This window comes from Scylla paramamosain, chromosome 32 (genome assembly GCF_035594125.1).
Source record: "Scylla paramamosain isolate STU-SP2022 chromosome 32, ASM3559412v1, whole genome shotgun sequence".
Lineage (NCBI taxonomy): Eukaryota > Metazoa > Arthropoda > Malacostraca > Decapoda > Portunidae > Scylla > Scylla paramamosain.
This window is the reverse complement of record NC_087182.1, coordinates 12,092,381-12,104,880: the sequence shown is the minus strand read 5'-3', so window position 1 is coordinate 12,104,880 and position 12,500 is coordinate 12,092,381. Positions and strand designations below refer to the sequence as shown.

At 39.3% G+C, this 12,500-nt stretch overlaps 1 protein-coding gene across 7 annotated transcripts in view; it reads right to left on the bottom strand.

Annotated features, from left to right (window-relative positions):
- Positions 1–12,500, bottom strand: part of LOC135089198 (ABC transporter F family member 4-like) — a 121,550-nt gene that overhangs the window by 4,671 nt on the left and 104,379 nt on the right. For 6 of the 7 annotated variants that reach the window (XM_063984530.1, XM_063984533.1, XM_063984531.1 and 3 more), the window contains 4 exons: positions 6,231–6,373; positions 5,174–5,275; positions 3,458–3,623; positions 2,145–2,841 (listed from right to left, as the gene is read on the bottom strand). In XM_063984530.1, the coding sequence (XP_063840600.1) occupies positions 2,164–2,841; positions 3,458–3,623; positions 5,174–5,275; positions 6,231–6,373 (1,089 nt within the window). In that variant the 3' untranslated portion in view covers positions 2,145–2,163. The remainder of the gene's footprint in view (positions 1–2,144; positions 2,842–3,457; positions 3,624–5,173; positions 5,276–6,230; positions 6,374–12,500) is intronic. The other variant, XM_063984532.1, reaches the window with a different exon arrangement.

Here is a 12,500-nt window from a genome sequence, read left to right as displayed (position 1 = left end):
TTAATTTTATTATTATTATTATTATTATTATTATTATTATTATTATTATTACTATTATTATTATTATTGCCATCATCATCATCATCATCACCATCATCATCGTTATCATTATAATAAAAATAATAATAATAATAATAAAAACAACAACAACAACAACAACAACAACAAAAACAACGACAACAACAACAACAACAACAACAACAACAATAATAATAATAATAATAATAATAATAATAACAATAACAATAATAATAATAATAATAATAATAATAATAATAATAATAATAATAATAATAATAATAATAATGATATTAATGATGATGATGATGATGATGATGATGATGATGATGAAGATTATTATTATTATTATTATTATTATTATTATTATTATTATTATTATTATTATTTATTATTATTATTATTATTATTATTATTATTATTATTATCATTATTATTATCATTATCATTATTATTATTATTATTATTATTATTATTATTATTATTATTGTCAGTTATTGGTATAATTATCATTATTGTTACTACTACTACTACTACTACTACTACTACTGCTGTCACTTCAATGGTCTGTTCTCACAATTAAATACTGAGATGTTCATAATAGCTCGAAAATGAACTTAAAATTTCTGAAAAGCAACATATGTAGAGAAACTCACGTAGTTATTTCTACTGTAATGTGATGCCTTTGTTTGCCTTATATGAACAGCAAACTTATATCACCTCACTGACTCGGCACACAAAACATTATTACCAGAAACCCCACACGTAAGGTGGAATACGAAGGAAAACAATGACGATTACAGGGAGAACGTCAAGTGTTTCAAGGGAATATTAAGCAATTCTGTCTAATTCCTATGTACTATAAAACCTGACGTGAGAAGATACATTAATATTACATGTTTCATAGGGCAGTCATCTGTATTTCCTAATTCGTCTTTAAAAAAGTAACCTTATTAATCAGTCACTCTTCCCAGACACACGTCACCACGATGATGTGCTCCGTTCATCACTCTGCTCACAACACACAGCACATGATCCCACCCTCTCTGCAATTCTGTCGAGGCAAATGTGCTGGATTTACGGCAAAAGCAAGACCATAAAAAATGGCTCGTGATTACAGTCTTTTACGATTGAAAGAGCGGTTACGTGTCCTCCCAGTGTTCATGCATATGTTCATCGATCGGTCATTTACCCTTAATGGTTACTTTTATGATTCTTTTCTCAATTCTTAATGGCTTATTCTGTACGCTTGAACATTTAGATACAGTCATGCAACACACAACCTCCCCGAATTGATCTCAATATGCGTGTGGTTGGAACAATGCGATTCTGTGGACATTCAGTCACATTTACGTCAAATTCCTGGGAAAGTCTTATCGCTTCAGAAGGAAGAACACATATGGTTCATCTATCGAGTGTACACCACATACCTAATAACAGAAGGACCCTCATCTTCAGCTGGTAAAGGTTTGACTGGCATGCAGTGTGCCTTGCCTCGAGATGCCCGCCGCTCTCCTCCACGTGTGTTAGCTAACCTGTTCCTGCACCCCAGTTTGCCCGCGGCTTCCCAACCCTCCCCTCCAGCGGTTTCCAGTTATGCTGATAAGATTTGTCTCCCTTTCATCAATCTACTGCTGCCTCTCATTGACTTCACGACTTGTGCCATACACCAGGATGCGCAGGAGTGACTGCTGCATCACTGAAAGAGAATTACCACCTTGAGCGAAGCCACATGAACTTTCAGAGAAAAGAGTTGGGAGGTAGCTAACGGTTACTGGCAGCCTCCGTCCCTCCCTCACGCCAATATACCTCCGAGAAAAAATACTCCCTTTTCCTTTATTTCCATTGACATTCGGGTTTCTCTCACACACCCACAGCGAATTGTTGAGAAAGGAACAACACAGGTCATAAACAGCGAAAATTCCGGACTACAGCAGACAAACAAGTGAGATGACTCATTCATTCTAGACAGTGGGAGGCAAAGAATGTTTTCCTTTTTTAGTACCGGAATGTGATTGCTCTCTCTCTCTCTCTCTCTCTCTCTCTCTCTCTCTCTCTCTCTCTCTCTCTCTCTCTCTCTCTCTCTCTCTCTCAGATATTTGAACTCTAAGCGCCTCCCCACTCACCTCTCACTGCGTGGGTGTTCTAGGGGCGTGGCGTTCCCTTAGCAGCAGGGGGTAAGGGCCCAGTGGAGGGGGAGACTTCCTCCAAATCCTCGAGGCTGGAGAACAACTTGAACTGGGAGTGTCTAGGAGCGTAAACCGTTTTGGCAAAATTTCGGAAGAGAACAAGAGCCGTCGATTTTCTCAAGGATTCCACCCTCATCTCTGGAGACTCAAACTTACTCCCTTTCCTTTGCTCGTCTTCTTGTTCCCTCTCTCTCTCTTCCTCTTCTTCCTCCGTCGTTTCGCCTTTGCTTTTCGTTTTCTTCATTTTTCTTTTTTTTTTTTTTCTTTTCCTCTTCTTCCTCTTCTCGTCCTTTTCCTCTTGCTTCACTTTGTCACCTCCCTCCTCCTCTGGCTGGTCCTCGGTTTCAGATTCCGCTTCTTCGTTCTTAGAGGCAGGAAGAGGAACAAAGGAGAGAGGAGAAGAATTCCTCAATGGTGCGCTGTCACCAGTCTTGCTTCCCCTGTCGCTGGAAATGGAAGTCTCGTGATCTCTATTGTTTGACTTGGAGTCCGTGAGTTCCCTGGTGACGGAGGCAAGTGTAGGGGGTGTCCTGGAGGATGTGGCCCTACTGGAACGATGCCCTGAACGTCCAACGGCTCCGTCACGCTCCCCTGAACTCCCGTCCTCCTCGTCCTCCTTTTCTTCCCTTGACGGCTGAAGTCAAAGAAAAACGTGACGGAACCAAAGGTAAGTGAAGTAAGTCTATTCCCTTTCACTCACAGTCTACAGGGAACAACCGCCCTTGGGAACGTCTGAATAAGTGCTGCAATTTCTACCTGACAAATATCTCCATGGATTGTGTTGTTTAATAATAAGGGTGTAATGTACGTTTAGTGTATAGCATTAGAGTTATTATGCATTCCCTTAACAGTCTATGCCTTTGAAAAAAAAAAAAAAAAGACGTATAGACACTAAAATCTGTTTTCTTTGTATCATTTTGTTCGGTCGTAGAATATTACCGCTAGAAATAATTTTGAATATACTGCTTTTAGTTTATTTGTTTTCTTCAGTATAATTAAATAATGCAGTTTCTTAATAGATTTGGACCTTTTCCTATGCTAAGTGAGCATGTCTTCAGATGCAAACTAAATTGTTATTAACATTATTATTATTATTATTATTATTATTATTATTATTATTATTATTATTATTATTATTATTATTATTATTATTATATTTATTATTATTATTATTATTATTACTATTATTATTATTATTATTATTATTATTATTATTATTATTATTATTACTCGTTTCAACCTCCTCTCACCAGGTGTCGCTGGGGCTGCAGGTCGTCCGGGCAGGGTTCAGGCTCCCTTCGGGCGTCCCTCCTGCTGGTGCGGGCGTGTTGCAGGAAGAGGAGGTAAGGTGTTGTGTATTGCTCCTTGTCAGAGTCGTAGATAAGATCCGCCTCGCTTTCCCGGTCACTTTCCGACCTGCAAAACGGAGATTAAACTGAAATGCTTTCGGGACCCAAGTTTCTTATTGTTCTTGTCCTGTTTGCAACATGTTTATTTAACTACAGAGGGATATAGATTAAAAGGGATCTCATAGAGGTATTCACACAGTGTAAGAATATAAGAAAGGAAATGCAGGCAAGATCCTTAGTATCACTAATCAGGATAGGATGAAAAATACCTGATTTAAGTTTGACAGAGTTATGTTGAAAAAGGAGACTGGAAGAGACTGGTACTCATACAGAATGGTAGATGAGTGAGACAGGCTCAGTAATCAGGATGTTATTGCATAGTCAATAAAGAGCTTGAAGAAATTAGACAACTATATGGGTAAGATAAAAAGATGAGTAGAGATAAGTATGTTTGATTGAGGAACTGACACGTGTAGGCCTTCTGGCTTCTTGCCACTCTCATGTTATTATGCTCTTATAGATGGTGTGGCTTTCTGATGAGGAAGTGTTTCGCTACGTTGGTGGCTTATTTTCTTACAGAAGAGTGCTTAGCTACATTGGTGGCTTATCTTCTTTACAGATAAGTCACAGTATTCAGTATAGGCAGCTTAACTTTGATAGAGCTAAGTGTGTAGTTACACAGACAGGCTTATCATTCTTAGAGAGCAATGTTTAGCTGCACAGATGGTTTATCTTTGTTAAGGTGGACAAATTACTGGGCATGCATTTTAAAAAAATACGAAGCAAAAAGAAAAAAAAAATACGATCCTCCAACGAAATGAACAGGAATGAAAACTTTTACAGTCTCTCTCTCTCTCTCTCTCTCTCTCTCTCTCTCTCTCTCTCTCTCTCTCTCTCTCTCTCTCTCTCTCTCTCTCTCTCTCTCTCTCTCTCTCTCTGCACTATCCATTCTGTGCGTGCGTGTGTGTGTTTGTGTGTGTGTGTGTGTGTGTGTGTGTGTGTGTGTGTGTGTGTGTGTGTGTGTGTGTGTGTGTGTGTATGCGCGCCACGATGACGAAGGATTCAGCAACCAGGTATACATATTGTTTATAACTCATACATCTTTTTATGTACGTAATTACGAACAAAGAAAACTAAAAGATCTTGTTAAAGCTGCCCCAGCGAGAGGGATGCGAACACCAACCCTCGTGTCCTCTGACTCTGGAAGTAATCACATACTTTGTAAATAATCACGTACTTTGTGAATCTACTCTCGATTTCTTTCGCAGAGATCATAGATTCAGTCTTTTTATTTTATTTTATTTTTTTTTATTTTTAATGTGTTATTTTTTTTCGTTTGTCGTAATCTTTTTTTTCGAAATATTTCTTTCTTTTCTCTTTTAATTTTGTTTCATTTATTTATCTATCTATTTATTTTTAGGACGGTGGGTAAATTATCTTTATTTTTTAAATTTACACCAATTTTTGCAACATTTATTTCTACTGTATATGAATGTACCGTGTTTATTTATTTATTTATTCTTATTTTTTCTTTTTTTTTTCTTTGTTCTCAATAAAGTTAAAAGACATAGAGTGTTTAGGTCAACAGAGCCACGAGGCCAGCAGCGGCCATCTCACCCCTGGAAGAGAAGTTCGTCCTCCTCCTCCTCCATCCCCTCCTCCTCCTCGGGTTCCAGCTGATCTAGGTACTCCTGAAGTAGGCCTCCCGCTGGGGACCTGCTAAGAGACGATTTGAACTGGTATAATACTCCACAGAAATATCAATGAAACTGCACACAGAGTACCTTCATGTTAAAGTAAAACTGGCTTTAATCTATGCACTTCCTTCACTATTATTTATTTTCTAATAACGATACCATTATTACTGATGATGATAGTGATAATCGTGATGATGATGATGATGATGATGATGATGATGATGATGATTATGATAATGATAATGATGATGAGGATAATGATGATGATGATGATGATGAAGATGATAATGATGATGATAATGGTGATGATGATGATGATGATGATGATGATGATGATGATGATGATGGTGATGATGATGATAATGATAATGGTGATGATGGTGATGATGATGATGATGATGATGATGATGATGATGATACTGATGATAATGATTATGATGATGATAATGGTGATGATGATGATAATGATGATGATGATGATGATGATGATGGTGATGATGGTGATGGTGATGATGATGATGATGGTGATGATGATGATGATGATAGTGATGATGATGATGATGATGATGCTGATAGTGTTGATCGTGATGATGATGATGATGATGATTATGATGATGATGATGATGATGATACTGATGGTGATAATCATCATCATGATCATGATGATCATGATAATCATGATGATGGAAGTGATAATGAAAAATATGATGATGATGATGATGATGATTATGATGATAAATATGGTGATAATGACGATAATGATAGTGATAGATATAATGACGATGATGACGTTGATAATGATAAATATGATGACGGTGATAATGATAAATATGACGGTGATGAAAATAAATACAGTGATGATGATGATGATGACTAATGATAATGACATACACGATGATGATGATGATGATGATGACTAATAATAATGACATATACGATGATGATGCTGATGATGAAAAAACACACCTTACCCTCACCTGGCGTCCCCCGGGTGGCCGTTGATGGAGGTGGTGTCGGGCACATGTTCTTCGGCCTCTCCGCGCCCCATAGGGAAGGCCAACACACGCTCGATCCTCAGACGCAGGTCCTCGCCCACCACGCCTTCCATATCGGGGATGCTCTGCCGGGCGGCGTGGCAGGGGTCAGTGCACCATTGTTACTGCCACCACTGCTGCTACTGCTACTGTTATTTCTAAACTCTACGTAAACTACCAGATGTATTTGCTGTCACAGAAACATGGTTACAAGAATCCAACAAGCATCTCTGTTCTTTGGAATGGTATACTTCAATACACTTAGAATCTATAGAGAACAAGGTGATATTAGTATTTTTACCAGAGTTGAGATAAATGGAGAGGTCCTCAACCAGTCTTGCTTTATCAATTATAATATTGAAATTTGGTCAGCTAAACCGAAAGTAGTTAATACAAGTTACATAATTTCCGTTATCTATAGGCACAATAGTAAGCATATTGCTCTAAATGAGTTTACCAATAGTTTGACAGAAATACTTGATAATGAAGTTTCCAGACATAACAAGTCAATCCTCCTAGGTGACTTCACCATTTACTTGCCTGAACACTCATCTCATCTTTCTACCAATATATTTATTAATTAGATACAAATTATTATTTCCTTCACATATCGCGTCCAACAAGATTTCCCGATGGTCCTGACCTTAGCCAACCTTTTCTACTCAACCATACCTGGACAAATTTCACACAATTCCCTTTCACAGGCATCATCCATTGCAGCATGTCTGACCATCTCCCCATATTCATTAATATTATATAACAACCTGTTCTTACTGTCAAACATTAAGAATCTTCAGTACTCATTACCACACTATTTACAATTGAGCTTAATGAGTTAAACTGGGAAGAAATTTTGCTGCTGCTGCTGCTGCTGCTGCTGCTGCTACTACTACTATTACTACTACTACTACTACTACTACTACTACTACTACTACTACTACTACTATTATTATTACCGTAGCTGTCACGGTGACAGAACTCCTCACTTTTACTTCAAATTTCTATCTTCCCACGACAAGTTCTCGACAAGCTAAGCATGAACATCCCAAGAGTGCTAATATCAGTATTGATAGTGAATACGGCAATGTTATAAGCCAGAACTGGAACTTTTGTGATGGAGACTGCAACTACATACGTAAACATGCAGTATGACAGTGCTTCCCTGTTCGCCTGAAGATACAATATGAATTTGCTACCAGCACAGTATATCGGATGCATCGAACGTCTTCAGGAACTTCAGGCAGATTGGAATTTCCCTAAGAAATCATAACGAAGCAGTGACGAAAAACGACTCAAGCGGAAGCGGGGAAGACGAGGCGTGCGGGAAAGGATGAGGCGGTTACCTAACCGCCTCATCCTTTCCCGCACGCCTCTGAGGACCCCTCTGTCAGCCATCACCTTCGGAAGTGTGAGATCTACACGGAATTAATACGACGAGCTGGTTGCTTACTATAAGTACACACAAAGAGTAAAGGGACAATTCAATAATAGCCATAACGGAAACCCGGCTACAAGATTGGGATGCAGACGGCACAGTGAGATGAGACAGGTTTGTACTGGTGAGATGAGACAGGTTTGTACTGGTGAGATGTGACAGGAATAGCATTGAAAAGGAACGAGGGAGCGGAGTCGCGGCTTACATAAATGAAAGGAGGTGCTCGCAAGTCATCGTAAAGGAGAATTTATGCACCAGAAACATTGACCTTTTGGTAATATCCTGTTGTCCCTTTTACTTGCCGCGAGAATTCAGTAAAATCATCCTGTTAGTGGTGTTCCCGGACGCAGACAAAGGAGTAGCAGAGAAAACTTTAGAAAAATGAGTGACACGATATGAAAATGATGATCCAGAGAGCGTGAGGATAATTATAGGTGATTTTAATCATTGTGATTTTCAAGACAAGGTTACGACCTAATTAATGTATGAACAATATGTACACTGGGCTACCAGGGGGGAGGCTACTCTTGATAAAATGTACTGTAACGTTAAGCGTAGTTATCGTGTTTTGAAAACACCATGTCTTGGAAATGCTGATTATAACATGCTCTTCTGTCTTCCCAGTTGTAAACAAGTATTAAAGCAGCAACAGTGTAAAGAAGTGATAATCAGGAAATGGGAAGCGGAAAACAAAAACTGCAGGTTTGTTTCAACTGCACGGACTGGATTGTTCTGATAGAAAATAGGGAAGACATAAATACAAACTTAGAGATTTTTTATTCATATTTTTATTTTTGCTATGGTTTGCTTGTGCCTGCCAAGAAGATCTATCCAAACCATATTCTCAAGTAAGGATTCTGTTCATACATTTCAGCTCGGCCTTTAATACAATCCAAGCCCACATTTCACTCAACAAACTACTAAGGATGGAAGTTAACAGCTTCTTCTTAAGTGGATTTTTAGCATTTCAACTCAGCGGATCGGCCAGTTGAAGTCAAATGAAATTGTTACCAACACAGGAGGCCCCCAGGGATGTGTCATGTTCCCAGTTCTGTTCAGTTTATACACAGATGACTATGGTAGCCACGGTAATCAATGCCCTGTTATGAAATATGCTAACGATACAGTTACTGGAGGAAAAATTATTAATGATAATTGTATTAGTTTTTTTTTAACTCGTGTCCATGAGTCTGTCAAGTGGTGTTTTTTTTTTTAAACTGAATGTCAAAAAAAAGAAAAAGGAAATGATAACTGACTTTAGGACAAAGAAACGAAGCATCCCTAACCCTATTACCATGGAAGGAAAAAAATATAGAGTAAACATTCTTTTTCTTTTTTTTATGTAGGAGGGACACCGTCCAAGGGTAACAAGAATTCAATAAAAAAAAAAAAAGAAGAAGCCCACTGTGATGCCAGTCCCTGAATAGGGTCCCAAGGGGTAGTCAAAAATTTGAGGATAAGTGTCTTGAAACTTCCCTCTTGAAGGAATTCAAGTCATAGGAAGATGGAAATACAGAGACAGGAAGGGAGTTACAGAGTTTACCAGAGAAATGGATGCATGATTGAGAATACTGGTTAACTCTTGCATTAGAGAGGTGGACAGAATAGGGGTGAGAGAAAGAAGAAAGTCTTGTGCAGCGAGGCCACAGGAGGAGGGGAGGCATGCAGTTAGCAAGATCAGAAGACCAGTTAGCATGAAAATAGCGGTAGAATATAGTTAGAGATGCAACATAGCAGCGATGAGAAAGAGCCTGAAGATAGTAAGTTAGAGGTGAGGAGTTTATGAGATGAAAAGCATTTAATTCCACCATGTCTAAAAGGGCGGTATGGGTGGAACCCCTCCATAAATGTGCACCATACTCCATATATAGACGGATAAGGCCCTTGTACAGAGTTAGCAGCTGGCAGGGTGAGAAAAACTGGCGGAGACGTCTCAGAACACCTAACTTCATAGAAGCTGTTTTAGATAGAGATGAAAAGTTAAGTTTCTAGTTTAGATTATAAGAAAAGGACAGATCGAGGATGTTCAGTATAGAAGAGGAGGACAGTTGAGTCTTATAGAAGAAGAGGGAATAGTTGTCTTGAAGGTTGTGTCGAGTTGATAAATGGAGCAATTGAGTTTTTGAGGCATTAAGCAATACCAGGTTTGTTCTGCCCCAATCAGAAATTTTAGAGAGATTAGAAGTACGTGGCTTCCCTGCGTGAAATGTTTACTTCCCGAAGAGTTGGACGTCTATGAAAGGTACGTAGAAAAATGCATGGTGCTATCATCAGCTTAGGAGTGGATAGGGCAAGAAGTTTGGTTTATATCACTGATGAATAATAGGAAGAGAGTTGGTGACAGGACAGAACCCTGAGGAACACCACTGTTAATAGATTTAGGAGAAGAACAGTAACCGTCTATCACAGCAGCAATAGAATGGTCAAAAAAGAAACTTGAGATGAAGTCACAGAGAGAAGGATAGAAGCCGTAGGAGGGTAGTTTGGAAATCAAAGCTTTGTGTCAGATTCTATCAAAAGCTTTTGATGTCTAAGGCAACAGCAAAAGTTTCACCAAAATTTCTAAAAGAGAATGTCCAAGACTCAGTAAGGAAAGCCAGAAGATCACCAGTACAGCGGCCGTCACGGAACCTATACTGGCGATCAGATAGAAGGTTGTGAAATGATAGATGTTTAAGAATCTTTCTGTTCAGGACAGATTCAAAAACTTTAGATAGGCAGGAAATTAAAGCAATAGGACGGTACTTTGAGGGATTAGAACGGTCACCCTTTTTAGGAACTTGCTGAATGTAGGCAAACTTCCAGCAAGAAGGAAAGGTAGATGTTGACCGACAGAGTTGAAAGAATTTTGATTAGGCAAGGCGCAAACACGGAGGCGCAGTTTTGGAAAACAATAGGAGGAACCCCATCAGGTCCATAAGCTTTCCGAAGGTTTAGGTGAGCAAGGGCATGGAAAACATTATTGCGAAGAATTTTAATAGGTAGCACAAAGTAGTCAGAGGGTGGAGGAGAGGGAGGAGCAAGTCCTGAGTCGTCCACAGTTTTTAGAAAAGGTTAGAGCGAAGAGTTCAGCTTTATAAATAGATGTGGTAGGGTGGTGCCATCTGGTTGAAATAAAGGAGGGAAAGAAGAAGAAACAAAGTTATTGGAGATATTTTTGGCTAGATGCCAGAAGTCACGAGGGGAGTTAGATCTTGAAAGATTTTGACAATTTCTATAAATGAAGGAGTTTTTGGCTAGTTGCAGAACAGACTTGGCATGATTCCGGGCAGAAATATAAAGTGCATGAGATTCTAGTGATTGAAGGCTCAAGTACCTTTTGTGGGCCACCTCTCTATCATGTATAGCACTAGAACAAGCTGTGTTGAACCAAGGTTTGGAAGGTTTAGGTCGAGAAATAGAGTGAGGAATATATATACCTCCATGCCAGACACTGTCACTTCCGTTATGCGTTCGGCACACAGGGACGATTCTCTGACACGAAAGCAGTAGTCATTCCAAGGAAAATCAGCAAAATACCTCCTCAGATCCTCTCAACTAGCAGAGGCAAAACAACAGAGGCACCTCCGCTTAGGAGGATCCTGAGGAGGGATTGAAGCGATAGATATGAGATTGTGATCAGAGGAGCCCAACGGAGAAGAGAGAGATACAACATGAGCAGAAGGATTAGAGGCTAGGAAAAGGTCAAGAATGTTGGGCGCATCACCAAGACGGGCAGGAATACGAGTAGAGTGTTGCACCAATTGCTCTAGGAGTCTAGGTCGTGGAGGATAGCAAAGCTGAAGACTAGTTCACCAGGATGGTCAGTGAAGGGAGAGGAAAGCCAAAGCTGGTGGTGAACACTGAAGTCTCCAAGAATGGAGATCTCCGCAAAAGGGAAGAGAGTCAGAATGTGTTCCACTTTGGAAGTTAAGTAGTCAAAGAATTTCTTATAGTCAGAGGGGTTAGGTGAGAGGTATACAGCACAGATAAATTTAATTTGAGAGTAACTCTACAGTTGTAGCCAGATGGTGGAAAACTCGGAAGATTCAAGAGCGTGGGCACGAGAGCAGGTTAAGTCGTTACGCATATAAACGCAACATCCAGCTTTGGATTGAAAATGAGGAGAGAGAAAGTAGGAGGGAATAGGAAAGCGGCTACTGTCAGTTGCCTCAGACACCTGAGTTTCAGTGAGGAAAAGAAGATGAGATTTGAAAATTAGGTCTAAGACCACGATTGTTCCAGAAGTTAATGAAGAAAAGTTGGGGGGATGTCAAGACACTTAAGGCCATGATCATTTTGAAGTTCGAGTGAAAGATGTGTATGTAATTAGATGCTTGTAGTTTTGTGTGAAGGAAGAGAGTTGTCTTTAGAGGGCAGGCTGTGACTGCCCTCTTGTGTTATGAAACACAAAGGGAACGTTCAGTGAGGTCACAGCTGGGTTTAATGATAAGTTCACAGCACCCCTGATCCAGTGCTTCAGACCTCACTGGTAGTAATTATCGTTTCAGCAGGTGCCTACTGCCTCCTCCTTGGAGGTATCTCGGCTATATGATTGATGTTCAAATGAAAGGTACTTGTTACTAAGAAATGTCATCAACGACTTCACTTTCTGTGCATCTTAAATAGTCTACGTGTTGAGAAAAATATAATTAGTCTCTTTTATAAGTCCACTATTGTGTCTGTTGTAAACTATTCAGTTACTACTTGCTGTGGAAAACTAACCGGTCAAGATAAAAACAAGCTAAAGAAAAATGTTAAAAAGGCAAAGAAAGCAGGTGCAGAAACAAAAACTGTAA